Below are 16,998 nucleotides of genomic sequence, written 5' to 3'. Positions count from 1 at the left end.
GGAGTAAAGTAAGTAAATCAATAAATAAAACAATTTACCTTGCGCGCGCTGCATCGCCAACCCTGCCCCTCCCCCCTCCCCGCTCCACTGCCCCGCAGCACTCCCTCTGCGAGCAGCCACTGCTACAGCTGTTATCAGCTGGAACATCATGGGGATAAACTGAAAACTAGAAGCTTTAGTGTGGGTTCAATTTGCAGATAATAAAGGATTTTTATCTTTCAGGAAACATGGGCGATCAATAACATTTTAGAAGTGACTTTAAGAGCTGTTGTGCTCCTGCTATTAGGTGCACTGCAGGACGCCCTTCAGGTGGGCAGCTTGTTTAGCTGAATACCACACTGTCGTGCTCAGTAGCAAAGCTCCCTTCCATGTCACTTGATGTTCAAGGGCTAATTAATACTTTCAATTAAGGGAACCCTCTCCTTTTGAAAAATATCAGAGCTTTGGTAAATGAAAGAATTCACCAACCTTATATCTATTGGACGAGATTCTAGCCCTGTACTCCAAGTCCCACAACATCATTGTGGCAGGTGACCTAAACCTAATTTAGCATTCAGGGCAGATTTACAATAACTGGCGCATCCCTGCATATCAGCAGGGATGCGCCAGTTATTGTGCGTTACGGCTCCGCCACCATGGATGCGCCGCATTTACAATGCGGCGCACCTTGGGGCAAAAATGGACAGATAGGTGATGCATCTGTGCCGTAAAGGCAGCGCATTGCTGGAGTTGCATTGCAAGCGCGATGCAGCTCCAGCAAGGCTCTGGGGTGCCCTATTGTTACAATGCTTCGTCAATCCTTACGCCTGCTTCAAGCAGGCGCAGGGTTTTGACGCAGCATGGGCTCAAAAGTGACTGAGTGAAATCTTGTAGATTTCACTCAGCCACTTTTAGGAGGCGTTCCTGCGATGGAACGCCCCCCCCCCGCACAGGAACGCCTACTTCTGGCGCAGGGCTTTACAACATGTCGCATCTCCCAGATGCGTCACGTTGTAAATACCCCGCAGCATGGCGCTGGTTTTGTGCCGCCACTGCGTCACAAAAGTGACTCAATGCTGGCGTAAAAGAGGCGCAAGGAGCTTGTAAATCTGCCCCTTAGTGCCTGATTACTAGTCTGGCGGTCCAAGGACTCATGGTGAAGCTCCAGTGGCGGATCCAGCCACTGCAGCACCGGCGGTCTGACCGACCCATTAGTAGTTAACTGGTTGGACTGCCCTGGGACCACCGGCTCTGCCAGAGAACCGCCGTTCCCTGGCTTTGGAGCAGTGGTCAGAGGCCGCAATATACTTGGTGGGACCTCTATGGTCCCGCCAAGCGTATTGAAGGTTTCCTCTTCTCTAGGGTTTACATGGCGGTTTCTCCTCCATGTAAACCCTGTGCCTCAAATACATGTGGACGCTTGCCGTGTAGGATCCTTGTAGTGCAGTCCCATTGCGGTGCCTTTATCAAAAGCACCGTGGCCTTTAAAAGAGGCACCGCCTCGCCGTCCGCCTGCTAGACTACTAAAATGTCGTAATCTGGCGGTCAGGCAGCGACACACCACGACTCTGCCAAAAGGTCATAATCAGGGCCTTAGTGTGGGGTATCCCTGAATTAAGATCTCCAACGAAGCACCACTTCTCAAGGGCTGCCCTCCAGTTGGGTCGATCTTACCTTAACGCATGGCATGTGGGCCTGTAATGGCCTCTCACCATCTACTCCCACACTTGCCTATAAAAGACGGGCTTATTCATGTTGCAGTGATTACGCCATCAGTGATAGAGAGGGAGGAAAGTGACAATAACCCTTTGGTCTTAACAGTGAAGGAAATGATTGCTAGTGTCGCGCCATTACTCTCCCAACCTCATGGCTCACTTTTGGACAACTGTGGGAATGTGAAGTGGGAAGCTCTGTGTTGCTCCTCCAAAATGGTCACAGGCATGTATGCCTTTGTTGCTTCTCATTTGGCAGCAATGTCTGACAATTGGGCAAATAAATATATGATTGTTACTGAGTATGTTAAGTTATTTGCTGGGCTTAAAAAAAAGAAATTGTCAAGAATTTTGGGAAAGTTCCTGAGAAGGCCAGTCAGTTTGAGTCCTTCACTCAACAGTGTAGGGAGGCTAAGAATAACTTCTTAAAGCAATCAAAAAAGGAGTAAGACAGAAGTGCAGAATTCCATATCGGTCCGTAATAAGGCCAGCCAAGGCAAATTGGGAGAGTAACAAGTGGGATGATCGTTTAGAAGCCTCCACTAACGATGACTAGTTTTGGCGAGTAGTGAGCCAATGTAGAGGGAATTTACCTAAGCCAGCGGAGACATCTATTCTGCCATGTGAATGGGTTGCCCATTTTGGGAACCTTTATTACTATCCACGTGATCCTGAACCCATTCTCCCTAATAGCAAGGGAGGTTCCATGCAAGTCCCCGAGTACCCTTTCCACCAGTAATTTTCTACATAGCAGAGACAGCAGCAGCGATCTCCTCCAAGACGCCTGGAAAGGCGCTAGGACTGGACAAGATCCCAGTGGATCTCTTTAAATCAGATCAAAGTATCTGGGCCCCTTACATCAACACTGTTTCTAACCCGATTTCAGCCAGTGCAGCGATACCTGCCATGTGGAAAGGGACAGAGATCGTCCCTGGTTCTAAAAAAAGAAGTCAGAATATCCCATCCAACTACCACCCAATTAATCTCCTTGACAATCTGCAGACGGTCTTTTGCAAGCAGGTCCTGGAGAGACTATTAGAATGGGCTGATGAAAATCATACGCTCTCCCACATACAGGCAGGATTTAGGTCCAAAACCAGTTCCATTGACCAAGTATTCTGTTTTTTGATGGTCAAGTGGAAGACTGTGGATGTTGGTGGAGGAGCACTTTTCATTGCGTTTATTGACCTCCGAGCTGCTTTTGATTTAGTCCCCAGGAAGAAACTTTGGGATGCACTCCTTGGGTTGACAATTCCCTGCAATTTGTTCAACATCATTGTGCGCATTTATGAGGGAAATTTCAATAGGGTTTCCTGTGGTGTGAGCGACAAACTAACCCAGGAAATTGCCATAGACAAGGGTGTTTGCCAAGGTTCAGGCTCCCAACCCTTTTCTTTTATATATTTATAACTGTGTTAAATATATGACTAACTGTATCAATAATTCCCCCCATGCTTGCAGGCCAAACAATGCTGCCCCTCTTCTTTGCTGATAGTTCTATTCTGCTTGCAAAAACCAGGGCTGGTTTGCAAGCTCTTGCTGACATATTCAGTCTGTTTTGCATGCTATATGGTCTTGAAATCAATGCATCCAAATCCAAACAGATTACTTATTGCAAGGGGAAGAGGGCGAGGGAACCATTAGCCTGGGAAAGGAAGTATGGGAAAGAGTCAATGAATTTGAATATTTGGGGATTCGATCGGCTGACTCTGGATCATGGGCCCCACAGATATCTAATAGTTTACTCTTCATAACCCATAGAGCTGCGGCCATCCTTAGATTTGGTAAAAAGGCACCTTGGTACCTAATTCTTCCAGCAATGGAGATTTATAAAGCCCATCCAAGGGGTGCAGCATTGTATGGCGCAGAGCTATGGGGATCAGTGAGAATAATTTCATAAGAGCTCTTACAGGCATGGGAAGAGGCACCTCCTTGGGTCCCCTTACAGTGGGCCTTGATCATAAGCCTGCTTCAGAGCTGGCCTCTCTAAGGCTGCTACTCTATTGGGTTTGCACATGAGCCATTTAGGAATTGTGATTCTTTAGAGATGTTCTTGTTGATATCCTTAATTTACACAGCTCCAATGGCTGGCCTACGTCAAAAAGCTATTCTGTGATCTGGGTTTAGGTAATCTGTAGGGAGTCTTCCTCCATCATGTCTACTGCGGTTATTGCTGTTAAATTCAGATATTGGGTGAGGACTGCTGCTCAGAATGAATCATCTAGCTCCATAAGCAGCTTCACTAGGTTTTTCTTACTGCACAAGAGCGTGCCCAACGCAGGGGAATTTTTAAACCTTACCTACCTGGTATGCCCATGCTTCCCTTTTTTGCAGTTTAGGTATGGAATTTTGACATTTGCCATGTTTGCATCAACATGGGTCTCATCCCAAGCAAGTCCCCTTTGTGCCAGTCATGCCTGCTTTCTAATGACACTGAGGAATATCTGCTATTTTTGGCCCAAATTATTCTAGACCAAGAGCCAGCTGGATTGTGACGTTGTGCTGTTATCTGGGAATGACAAATCATACATAAACTCTCAGAATTTGTAAAAATGATTCTACTTGTGTGACGGTGACGTGGTGTCTAAATCTCTTTAGGCCGCTTGGTCCATGAGACATAAAGTGGCCACCCGATCATTAACGACTATCCCCACCTAAGTGTTTGTTCATGCACCTGGTTTGAAATGAATTAACCATGTGTATTTTGACGAGTGAGAGTAGTACATTCTTCTGTAATTTTATTGATTTTTATTTGTGTTCTGATTCTTGCGCAATCAGATTTTGCATGTCTGCTTTTAATTGTGTGTCGATGAAATATGAAGTTCGATCCGTCAACGGACTTGAAACTTCTTTACTGCGAACAGGTGTACCGGATACGCTCAAATTAAGTTTTGCTCAAACTACTGGCTGCTTAACAGATGCTTCAAAGTTAATTGGCTGAAAAATATATCAATCAAAAATAAGAGGTCTTCTGTACTTATAACCTGACATCACATAGAGTGTCAGCTTCCCTAATTCACATCTGGACATATAGTGACTGATTCACAACAGCATTTATGAGTATGGGAAGCAGTACTACTTGATTACCTTTTCATGTACTCTTACATGCCTTTGTACGTTGGCTTCGAAATGTCCTTCGGACCAGCAAAAGTGCAAAGAGAGGACACAGACCTTTCTACTATTTGTGTATGAATACTCTCTGACTATATATCCACATTTTTCCTCTTTTCGATTTTACAGACCAGTTCACAAAGGCATTATTAATATGTGAAGTGGTGCTACAGGAGTACTACTTTCTGTGCCCAAGAGTACTTTTGTAAATTGGCACTTTAGTGAATGGTGAGGATTCCCTGTACTTTGCTCTTGACTTTTCTCTACTTATTTGCACTCGTAGCCACTGCACGTGTGGAGATTTCTTCCATGCTCAGCTCTGTTTTCCTGCACTTGTGATCTCCCCTGCACCTTGTAATTTACCCTTGTAATCCTGCCCCCACATGGACACTGACCTATGTTGATTAAAGTAAGATGTGTACGCCCTATGTGACTATTTTTTTGGTGTCCTAAAATCTCTTGTGCTACACAAAGACTGTGCTAGTAGTATGTTTACAGGTGAGTTGGTATAGTTTTGTTTGTTCACCACAAATTGCAAATGCATGCTTTTTTATTTGAAAATGAGCAGAACCCCGAATACCTTTGAAATTCAGCTTCATCTTGGATCTGATAATTGGTGTCTAATCATGTCCACCTGCTTCAGTTGCGATTTTCATTCAGTCAGTAGTATCTCGCTTGTTGAAAATCCCATCTGCTTCTTCTGTATCCAAAAAATAAATGTTTGTTACTGGTCAGCTGGAATTTCCAGTTGTTCAGACATAGGTTTGCTAGCACCGATTTATATTCAGCTCAAACCCATTTGCTGTGGACAATGAATTAAGTTTTTTGTGCTACGAGTTCAAGGGCAATCTATTAAAAATCCATCGGGCTTCCAAGCGGTGACCCACAATTGCTTTGTCAAGGCAATGTCACATTCCTCAGCGACACAGCAGACCTGCATCATAGGGTCATGATTTTTATAAAAAATCAAGTGAGATGAGGAAGTTGAAGTAATTTGTGCCACGTTTCTGTTTCCCTGCAGGTTGTATAAGCTGTGCCAGCCACCCCCACCTGACGGAGACGTCTGACGACAACTGCACTGAAATCAGCCAATAGGAGGCCATCAGAAGACAAACCCCAAGCACATAACACTCCTGGCATTCTGCACTGTTTGTGTAGGATGCTGACTATTTAGACTAAAGAAGTAACATGTCCTAACATGATGTGGACACTAGTCTTAAGATGGGGAAGAGGATCCCTGGACTCCAGACTTTGTATTTTCAGCTTGCACCTTGGCCGGGACCCATGGGTCTTGGATTCGTCAGTCCAAGTGTGAGCAAAAATCTGGGAGAGCATTGCTCCATGGACCCACTCGCGTTATTCAGTGAGATGCTAGCAATGAGGATTAAGGAAGCAGTGCTGAACAGAGACTGAAATACATTCACTGGAATTTAGGCGGCTTGATATAGGGTGTGCTGAGTCTTGCACTCAATTCTGCGTGCCTGAATGTAGGGAGAGCAAAGGGAATGTAGATACTTTCAGTAATACTGAAGAAGGAAGAAAGGTGGATTCTGCATGAAATGCAGCATTTTCAAACATATAAGGCATCTTCTGCTGAGCAATATGCTTATTTTTCTTTATTAACCATAACAGCTTCCTAAGCAAACAATAACTTTTTTATAGGGGGAGCAGTAGATGAGGCTCACAGTGTGAGCCGAAGATGCTTACAAGTTGTTCTTACTAAATGTACAGTACTGCACAAGTAACAAATCGTCATAACATTTGGGCTTGCCCCAAAGTTGTCTTTTTTAGTGCCATCGATTTATTTATAAATATCTCATGTTTTGTAGCTACCATTAATTGTGAAGTTGGTGCTAGTGAAAAGTGCTGGAAACACATGGATGAAAATGTAGTTCTTCAGTACAGTCAGTATTTAGTGGCAGCAACCCATGCCACGCTACAGAGGTATCAGGGTGACCTAACAATGCCCCATTGGACCATTGGTATTCAGGGACAGCAACCCATGCCATGCTATAGAGCTGTCCATGTGACCTAACAATGCCCCATTGGACCAGTCCTTGCAAGAGGGTATTCAGGGGCAGTAGCCTATGCCACGCTACAGAGATACTAGTGTGACCTAACAAAGCCCCATTGGACCAGTCCTTGCAAGAGGGTATTCAGGGGCAGTAGCCCATGCCATGCTATAGAGCTGTCCATGTGACCCAACAATGCCCCCATTGGACCACTGCTTGCAAGAAAGTATTCAGGGGCAGCAGACCATGCCATGCTGTAGAGCTATCCATGTCACCCAACAAAGCCCCCATTGGACCTGGCAGCAGCCCATGCCATGCTACAGAGCTGTCTCTGAACCAACAATTCCCCCATGAGAGCAGTCCTTGCAAGAAGGTATTTAATTTGTGTGGTATTCTAACTGGTATTGCCAAACACCTGTGCACTGGGAGCGCAACAGAGACCGACCGGCTTCAATGGTAGCTCTTTCAGGGCCATTGATGAACAGCCTAGTCATATTGTGATGTGCTTATAGATTCTTTTGGAGATGATCGGTTTCCCATATTATGTTGGAGAGTTTTTTGTGGAGATTTTCTGTTCTGTCGGTCAGGAAATGCCCAATGTAGGCAGAGTTAACTTTGCACATCATGTTCCTGTAGTTAGCCTTTCTCCCACAATCCTCCATGTCAGGATGGCACATTTACTTAGGTAACCGGTAAGCTGACATCCAGCCCACAGCAAGTACAGTCTACTGGCACCACATACATCAGGAAAGCCACAGAATTAGTTGTTTCTTTCCGTCGACACAATTTAAAAAGTATGTTAAAAAGGAAATTTTATATTACGTTAGAGAATTGTTGCTGACATTCTGGTTAATATCAAATGTGGTTTGCTCAGTACAGCTTGGGACTTCAGTGAATATCGTCATGACTTTACTTAAAAGGTTTTTGGGGGAACAGGATGAGGAAGTAGCTTGTGAGTTTGGAAGGCTGGGACCAGTCAGTAACATTACTTACAAATACTAGTCCAGATTATATCTTCCATCAGTCTTTCTGTCTCACTACTTCGTTGCCTGATTGTCCAACGTTATGTAGTTATCACTTGACGTTTAGTTTTTCATCCATCCACTCAGCTTTCTTGATTCCCGTCTATGATGTCCTACGTATATTCCTAAAATGACTTCAAATGTTTTATTCTGAGCTGTAGAATATATATTCTTTATAAAGAAAATATATGTAATCTGTTAAATAAAGGAAAAAATCTATATACTGTAAGAACAGCTGAAGTTGGAATTTGTTATCTGGTTCCGCCACTAATTTATGCTTGTTAGTTATAATTGCATTAATAATGCTTCTGAACATACGAAGTGAACACACAAAAAAGGCATTGACAATCTGCAGCTGAATGTAAATTACTGAAGTAGATTATGCTGTTACACAAATGCCACACTGTCAAACCAATTTTTATTTTTTAAACCATGTCTATTTTCTATTGTACATCTGAAATAAAACATGTAGGGGTTTATTTCCAAGCCCCTTGTGCCGCCGGTTCGTCACTTTTTATATGGGAAAAAGGGACGCACTGGTGGCGCACGGGGCTTGTAAATAAGCCCCGCAGTTTTTATCCTAAGGGAGTGATACAAATGCCATCTTGGAGCAAATGCTTCTAGGTCCTTTAGGAAGAATGGCTGTACTCTTGGAAGACTGATGAAGAATCCATATGATAAGAAGCCTAAACACATACACTGATCTCACAATGGTCACACTGCTCTATGCTGAAATTTTGCAGACCTTTGTTAATGTTTCAATTTTCGAGTTCAGAATTTCTATTAATTTCAAAACATACGATGTATTGGCCGTGCTTAGAACCGGGTAACAGATCAATCTTTGCAAACAAAAACTGAATTTCTAGGCATCTGATTCAAAAACGTTGTTACATATATACATTGAACTTAGATACACTGAAAGTGCACTCTATAAATCCAAATTTCAAACACTGCTTCACAAAATCAGGAATGGGGCAATTTTGCATCGCAATGATGCAATTCCTCATTTAGAAAATGCCCATGTAAGGCGGAATTGTTGCATGTTTAGCAATAGGAGATGGGTTTTGGGTGTTTCTGAGTTGGGGACCTTATAAAAGTAGTTCAGTGCACACCCATCTGTTTGTGGACATTTGTAAATACCTCTTGCAGAGTTTGGGAGAGGCAAGAACCCACAGACATATGTGTCTTTGTACAAAAAGCTACCTGTAATTGAGAGCAAGTTAAACTCACAGTATACACCCTTTGGCTTTGCCATATAGACTAATATTCCCTAAACAGCTTTCAGTTATTAGTTATCCCTTCCTGCACTCCCACTCCTAATATACCTACCTCTACCTTTTATGAATCAAATTAATTTCAACCAAACTTTCAAGCTTCAGCTTCAAAGTGTCATCCTCATAGCTCGTAATATTTTATTTTACCTTCCTAACCTGTCTGCTGTTGGACCAAGCGTACCTTTATTTCACCTTTCCTGCTCCTCTATTTATTCCCATTGCCTATTATTTACATCTCCTTCAAGAAGCCAAAAAATCACTGATAGCAAAACTCTCTCCTAAGTTGGTATTTGTGTCCCAACCTAAGCCATGTTTGCCTCTCCAATACGCCACAATTTCTATCAAATTTGCCAAGTACAGTGTGTTTCCAGATAGGTACCGGTGAGCCGCATCACGCTAGAACAGCACCACAAACTCAAACATAATCCTAATGTCCAGCTATGCAATTTTCTTGGGTTTACAGTAATTTGAAATCCTCTTTAATAGTAACATCTGATTTTAAGTCAGAATTCTGAAAATGCAACTTTAAAAAAATTGGCTTTTTCTTGCCCTAACCACTTGGTGCCTGCAGCCTGTTTCCTGGGTCACATGACCCGTGGTAGTTGGAATTTGGCCTTTGTGTATTACTCACAGAAAGCCACACAATAGAGGGGTTGTGTGTTGGCAGGATGGGCCATCCAGGCAGGAAGGGGTGAGCTGTGCACAGCCCCACTTTCACATCAAAGACCTTGCCTCAGCTCACACACAAAGCACTATACACTAGCCTTTTGTGCCCAAAGACAGACTGGACCAAAGGCACGGAGGCAAGAAATTCCAGACAGACACTTCTGCAGAGGAAGAACTCCAGGAGTTTCTTCCACTTAAAAGCTGGCATCAGGTATAATAGCAGGACACTTGGAACTGCTTTTCAGTTTGCTTATGGACCTACAGAAGGACCCTCAGAGGGCTGCCCTGCTGCCTGCTGTGTACTTCAGAGGACTATCCTGCTGCACCAAGAGGACTGCCTTACTGCCTCAAGCCTGTCTGTGTCCCCAGAGGACTACCTTCCTGCTTGAGACCATCTTTCCTGCTTGAACCCAAGACTTCCTTCATGAGTTACTCCAAGGACTAGTTGGCTGGCCTCCTGATCAGAGCCTCAGGGACATAAAGTTCCATGATTCCATTTTGTTTGGCTTGGTGTGAAATAGTATATTAAAATGTACTCTATTTTTCTAAATTGTTGTTGGATTTTTCATGTGTTGCATCTTTACTTTATTACTGTTTATGTGCTACATTCATACTTTCCACATTGCCCCTAAGTTAAGCCTGACTGATTATGTGCCAGCTAGTAGAGGGTTAAGCACAGAGTAATTTTATTACTTTTTGTTGTTCACTCTGACAAGGATTGTGACTGTTGCTTGAGTAGGTTTTGACCCACCTCAACCAACAACCCAATTTCTCACAATGCCTAACAGGGTCAGACTGGTTATTTTGCCAGAATAGGTCAACACAGCCCCAACCTCTCTAACTTGGCCCAACTCTCTCTTCCTTGTATTGATCGGCCCAGTGCCCTTAACCAAACTGTTTTCCCCCAAGTGAAGCAAAATTACATCTGCAGATACCTTATTTCCTCCAGTTCCCACAAAATGGGCATCTAGCTCCTCTATTCCATTCCCTGAGTGTACACCAGCTCACCATTATCTTGTCTGAATCCAGTCCCCACTGTTGGCAACAAAACTGCCTCCCTGCATGCTTCCTGACTCATTTTGCAATAAAGTGACCACAAATCCAACCTCCCTACTTCTCACTGCTCAGGACTAATAATCCTGCAGGATGGACACACCCATTAATACAAGCTCACTACATCCCACTGCTCATGCAAACATAACCCTGCATGCAATCACTCCTCCATCTCCAAATGGTCTTCAAGTAGCCCTCCAGCAACCCTAGACCATACCCTTCAGTACCTTCACCAATCCTGAATGAATAGGTCTCAAAACAGTCTGCCTTTCATCTAGCTTACCTCAAGCACCTCATCAAGGCGCTGAATACTTGCTTATTGGTCACCTTTTTCACATCCCCATGACGAAACAATAAACCGGGATTCACACCTTTCACCTACCTTCAACTCCTTAATGATTGCACTGGCCATAGGGTCACCACACCAAACGAACCAATCCACACTTCCCTGCTCTTTGCTGTCTGGTTGGTCTTAAACCTCATCACCTACACCCAACAGTTTATCTTCACACAAAAATACCATCCTTACACAACAATTTCCCAAACCATTAGACTCCAACCAATTCAGCCACCCTAAATGCCCAGAAAAACAAGACAAAAGTAATTGAGCTAAATAAGTGAAACACCCAGATGGAGGCCCATGTGGATCGCTTCTGGTCAACAATTCCTCCAAAAATGTCTACCATCATGTCCTCGTGTCTATCCGTTTCTTTTCCCTGGCCCAATTCTCTAAAATCTTCAGATCCAACTCACCCCTACTCAGCTCCTATTCTGAAGAAACATCATCCGTGGCCTGTTCAGATAAGAGCGGTGGGGCAGGACGGGTGGATTTTGACAGATGACGACGAGAGAAAATTAATTATTTATTTAATTTCCCCTCATGGTCGTCTGCCAAATCCCCCCCAACCCAGCCCCACTGCTCTTACCTGCATGGGCCACTCCTGAGAAACATTTACCATAGAAAACAATACCTTCCACTCTTTCCACTTTGGTGTCTGCCCAAAAACCTCTTTAGATCCTTGACCATCAAAAAGTTAAATCACTTCCCGTGCCTTCTGCACCATGTCCCTGCCTCTTCTTTTTGCACCAGCATCTATAAACTCCTTCAAGCTGTACGATATGTAGTTCTTGTCAACTTTGACAATGATTTCTCAGACAGTTGCATGACCCTCAAAGTCAAATGCAATTGTTTCCAGTGGTACTGCAGTCTCCATCAAATCCGCATCTGGAGTTAAACCAGAAAACCTCATCCACTCTGAACAAGATAATGCATCAGCAGTTTTGTTGTCAAGTCCAGGAATGTGTCTAGCTTGAAATAAATGTTCCAATACAAAAACAGCTAAACCAATTTGCTCAGTAAACGTAACAAACAATGATCATGTGCTGACATCCTATTAATAATGTACACTACTGCTGAGTTGTATATTATGAAAGTCACTTTCCTGTTCTGATGTTCCCTGCTGCACAATTTCACTGCCAAAACAAGTGAAAACAGTTCCAAAAAGGTTACACTATGATGCATATCCTTCCACACATCCAGTCACTGCCCCACACACCACTAAAAGAGGCCAAAACCCCTGCTCCGACTCTTCAGATAAAATTCCTAAGACCATGCCACTGGGTCATCTTGCAGGCACACTGTCAAATCAATGCAATGGTCCAGAAATGTGCTCCATACCTTCATATCCCTCCTCACTCTATCTATAATCTGTATTCTGTAGTGGGGCCTCAGCATCCTTTTCACTGTAAACATAATTTGCCTGCTAGAAACCCTCTCTACCATATGGCATGCAAAATGTAGATGACCCAGTACCTCCTGTAACAAACTCAACTCACAATTCTTACACCAAAAGGATAGTCCCCCATATTCTACATGAATATTTTCATGCACCACAGTTCACAACCTTCTCACATTGACACAGTAGGCATAGCACTTTTCTAAATCTTAGCAACTCTGTTTTGAAAACGTCAGGAAATAATTCCTCAAAATATGTACTACTCTACTCCACCAACCGAACCTGAACCTCTGGATGGGTATTGGCTTTAACGAATGTACCCAAATCCTTTTGATGAGGCCATCCAATAATGCAGTAGCCTTTTACTGACACGTATATGTTTCCCACAATTATTCTGTTATGATATTGGATTGTGCTGGAAATATTCCTTCATTTTTATAGCGTGGCACCCATATCCTCCTGGAATTCATAACTATCTCGTGTAATGTATTCTCCTTAGCAAACCATCAACTGAAAAAGTCTTCCAAATCAAATATAATTTCACTTTCTTTCCATTGATCATCACCCAGTCAGAAGGATTACTATTTTATTTGTGTCCTGGTTGCAGCACAATCTCTTCGCACATTTCTTATACCTCTTACATTTATTTCCTCATACCATCCTTCTGCAAAACTTCAAATAATGCGCCTTTCTGCTCCACTTATTGTACATGACATGGCTCTCATCGTGGGTCGACCTTTGCTACTTGCTACATGTCCTAAGTGCCCTACATACCCTATCAAACCACACCAGAAACTCTGTCCTTTGAATTTATTCCCTTTTCGGTGAGCAAGATGGCGCTAGTGTGACCTCACCCCTTCCAGCCACCACGCCTTGCCGGATATCGGAAATCCATTACTCTTACCTGACTCATGATGCTGGTGTCCTGTTCATGCAGAGTGAGGTATCGAACGCCGTGTGGAAAGATGAGTGGAGTTCGAGCAGCGGTTCGGTCTGCTGCTTGGATCACGGGAGAAGCCGTGGGTCATTCAGCAGCATGTGTCCCATTTGATCCAGGTGCCTGTTTTTCTGGCTGTGTGATTTCGGCCGTATTGAAGGCGACGCTCCACTGCGGTTTCAAACAGATGTCCACCCGAGGAGCGCTAAAGTGAAGGCTGCTCTGGCCAGCGCAGCTCAGGGAGACGCTGAGAGGACAGATACTGTTTCCAAAGGTAAACGGGAAACTGAGGGCCCGAAAGAATACGACGGGGAAAATAGGGGGCAGATGAAGTATGAAGGAGGGCGCTGGTGCAGATTCAGGTCTTCTGCCCTCTATTACCAAACACTTCCCTGCAATTAAGGTGCCTACTCCCCTGACTGCCTCTATAACAGCGACATTGGCGGATGGGAGCTTAATACAACCGGGTGATCCTCAGACTGCTGCTGGTATTTTTGCTCAAACCGGGGGGGACTTAACAGATAGAGCTCAACCCAGCAACCAGGGTGGTCTTAAAATCCTAATGAAGACATAGACTCTTTCCCGGTGCCTCCCTTGGAAGCTAATAGCCTTAACGTTGAGCTTGGGCTGACAATCCCGCCAGGGCCTGAGTCTTCTGTTTCTGCCCCCGGGTCTGTGGCTGGTCCTGTGTAGGTAGGCTTGGGAGACCATCTCGGCGCCCAGACTCTGGCTTTGGTTCCCTAAACTCCAAGAATTATTAGAAGCACTTTTATTCAGTAGCCGACGGTTCTCTAACAGAGGACGGTGCATTCAGCTCAATCAGTGACTGCTCCTCCAACAACAATGAGTCTGACCCCTCCTTTAATACTGGAACTGTTCAGTGGCAGAAAAAAACATGTAACAAGGCTAAAAGATGTAGTCCTTTTAGATGGGATTACTCGGATTCTCAGTTGCTTTTTCCTAAGGGTGACAAAGCAGCCAAAAATATACACTGTGAGAGTGCTGAAACAGGACCGACACACACAGCAGAACCATCTTTAACCTCCATATTGACTTCCATAAAACAATTTCAAGACGAGGTTCGCTCTGACAGCCGCCTCGCCAAAGGGGCCGCCAAAAACTGCAGGGAGGAATGCGGAAGTTAAATAAGATATGCTGTGACATTGGCCACCGTGTGGTCATGGTGGAAGGCCGCACAGAAAATTTAGAAGTTGAAGTGACCTCCCTAAAGGAACAGGGTACTTCTCAAGCTGCATGCCTGATCGACGTAATGTCAAAGCTGGAGGAACAGGAAAATCGACAACGCCGAAATAATCTAAGCCTTTTGGGAATCCCTGAAGGGGTAGAGGGGGATGACTTAAGACGATATATTGTTAAACTTTTGCGAGACACTTTTCCGGATTGGGCTAACTGGAACTGGGACCACGAGGTTCAGAGGGCATACCGTTTTCCTTTCAATCGAAAGTTACTGCGGGATTACAGCAGCTTTAGTGATGAAAAACGCAGGGCTGTTTTTTATTTTTTGGAACTTTCTCCTTTGACAGTTGGTTTATGACCAGGCTCACCCGAGCTCCCTGAAGGGGTCAAATGGAGTATTTTTTTATTTCTGTTCCTTTTCTCAAGATTGGTAGGCAAGTCCGGCATGGTCTGGTGGCGGGGGTGCACATGAGATGACCATTACTCAGGGTTTCCCTGATTGCGGATTTGTTTGGGGGCAGGGGTGGGGAAGGGGATAACTATACAGTGATGGGAGGAATGATGATGTTTATTTATTTTCTCACAAGTTGTGGCTTATGTGAAACTGGTTCCTGGAGGCAGGATGTAAAGGGGAGGGCAAATAAGAGAAGTGCTTGGGAGGGGGAAAAAGAAAGGGGAAAAAGGGGGATAAAGAGAAAAAAATATTTAAAAAAAATTCACGTTGAGAAAAATGGGGGGGGGAAAAATTCTTGTTTTTCCTTACCTAGATTTAGTTACTCTCAAAAGAATAATGAGCTGCAGGATCAGAATGGTTTGTTTTTCAATGTTAGGTTAAAGGGGTGGTTACGCTCTCTATCTCAATACACACGAGGGATGCCTAGTCACGTTCAACTGGCTCAGATCCCAATAAGAATACACTGAGTAATCTTAGAATAGTTTCTGTAAACATCTGTGTCCTGAATGACGTCATGAAGAGACAAAAGGTTGCACAGGGGCTACGTTTGTTGGAGGCAGACATTGTCTGTCTCCAAGAAACGCATATCGAGGGAGCGCTGAGACATCTATTGGACTCACTGGGGTATAAAGTCATTGGGGGAACTTCACAAGGGGCACGTGTGAAAGGAGTAGCGATTATGGCTCAAAAGATGCATTCATTGAAAATCTTCCGAGTAAAAACTGACCCCCTAGGGAGATAGGTTATAGCTGAATGTTGCTTACCTCTTAAATCTGCTTTTACTATATGCTCCATCTATGGGAGCAATTCGGACAACCATGGGGTAATAGATTGGCTCACAGGAGAACTGGCTCACTGGCCACTTCCAATTATTGTCTGTGGCGATTTTAACAGCAATCTGCCCAGTAATTGAAGGGCCAGGGGCCAGTGGAATTATAGAGGACTGAAACCTAAAGTATACCAAGCCATATTAAATTTAATGCATACTCATGGACTGGATGATGTATGGGCTAATTTAAAATCTAACCAAGAGGGTTTCATCTACTTTTCAGCCCCTCATCTATCTCTTGCAAGGCTGGACTACTTTCTGATCTCTTCCTCACTGATGCGTGACTGCTCCATTGACACTGCTCAGCGATTCATGTCAGATCATAATCCTCTCATACTAAACATTGAGGGGTTGGGTTCTAGAGGAGAAGTTTCTAACTAGAGCTTTGAAAAGGCACTGCTGTATGACAAAGGATATAGATCATACATGTGGGGCTGGATCCAAGAGGTCCTCGAGTTTAATACTGGGGTAGCCTCAACTGCAATGGTGTGGGATACCCTAAAAGCAGGTATTCGAGGAGAGACGTTGAGGTTTTCCATTAGGAAAACTGGTTTTAGACTTACAAGATAAAATGAAAAAAGCAGAAGAGAAGCTAATGCAAGTAGTTCAGATGGGGGCTGAAATTGAAGCAGCACAGATGGAGGTAGTAGCTGTTAAGGCCGAAATTGGGTCTATTTTCTCAGAAAGAACAGACGCAAAATGGACATCGGCCCGTGAGAAAATATACGAATGCGGCGAACTCATAGGCCACCAGCTGGCAATTAGGACCAGACAACAGGTTTCTACTAGTACAATACTCTTGATCCAAACTGCAAATGGAGTCATAACTGATGACCAGGTCAAGATACAGAGGGCATTTTGAGAATTTTAGAACAACCTTTATACTGAAGAGAATACCTGGCCCTCGGACCTAAGAGAGAGGGAGATTTCCAAATATCTTAATGATATATCACTATCTCAACCTAGTGAGGAAGATTACACTCAATTGGAGAATCCTCCAACTTGGGAAGAAATTG

General features: G+C 44.0%; 1 protein-coding gene across 1 annotated transcript in view; it reads left to right on the top strand.

The window, feature by feature from the left end:
- Positions 1 to 8,068, top strand: part of PREX2 (phosphatidylinositol-3,4,5-trisphosphate dependent Rac exchange factor 2) — a 1,250,200-nt gene extending 1,242,132 nt beyond the window's left edge. The window contains exon 41 of the mRNA XM_085605489.1: positions 5,824 to 8,068. Coding sequence (XP_085461615.1) covers positions 5,824 to 5,869 — 46 coding nt within the window. The 3' untranslated portion in view covers positions 5,870 to 8,068. The remainder of the gene's footprint in view (positions 1 to 5,823) is intronic.
- The last annotated feature ends 8,930 nt before the right edge of the window (positions 8,069 to 16,998 follow it).

This window comes from Triturus cristatus, chromosome 5_1, assembly GCF_964204655.1.
Source record: "Triturus cristatus chromosome 5_1, aTriCri1.1, whole genome shotgun sequence".
Taxonomy (NCBI): domain Eukaryota; kingdom Metazoa; phylum Chordata; class Amphibia; order Caudata; family Salamandridae; genus Triturus; species Triturus cristatus.
This window is presented reverse-complemented; position numbering and strand designations above follow the sequence as displayed.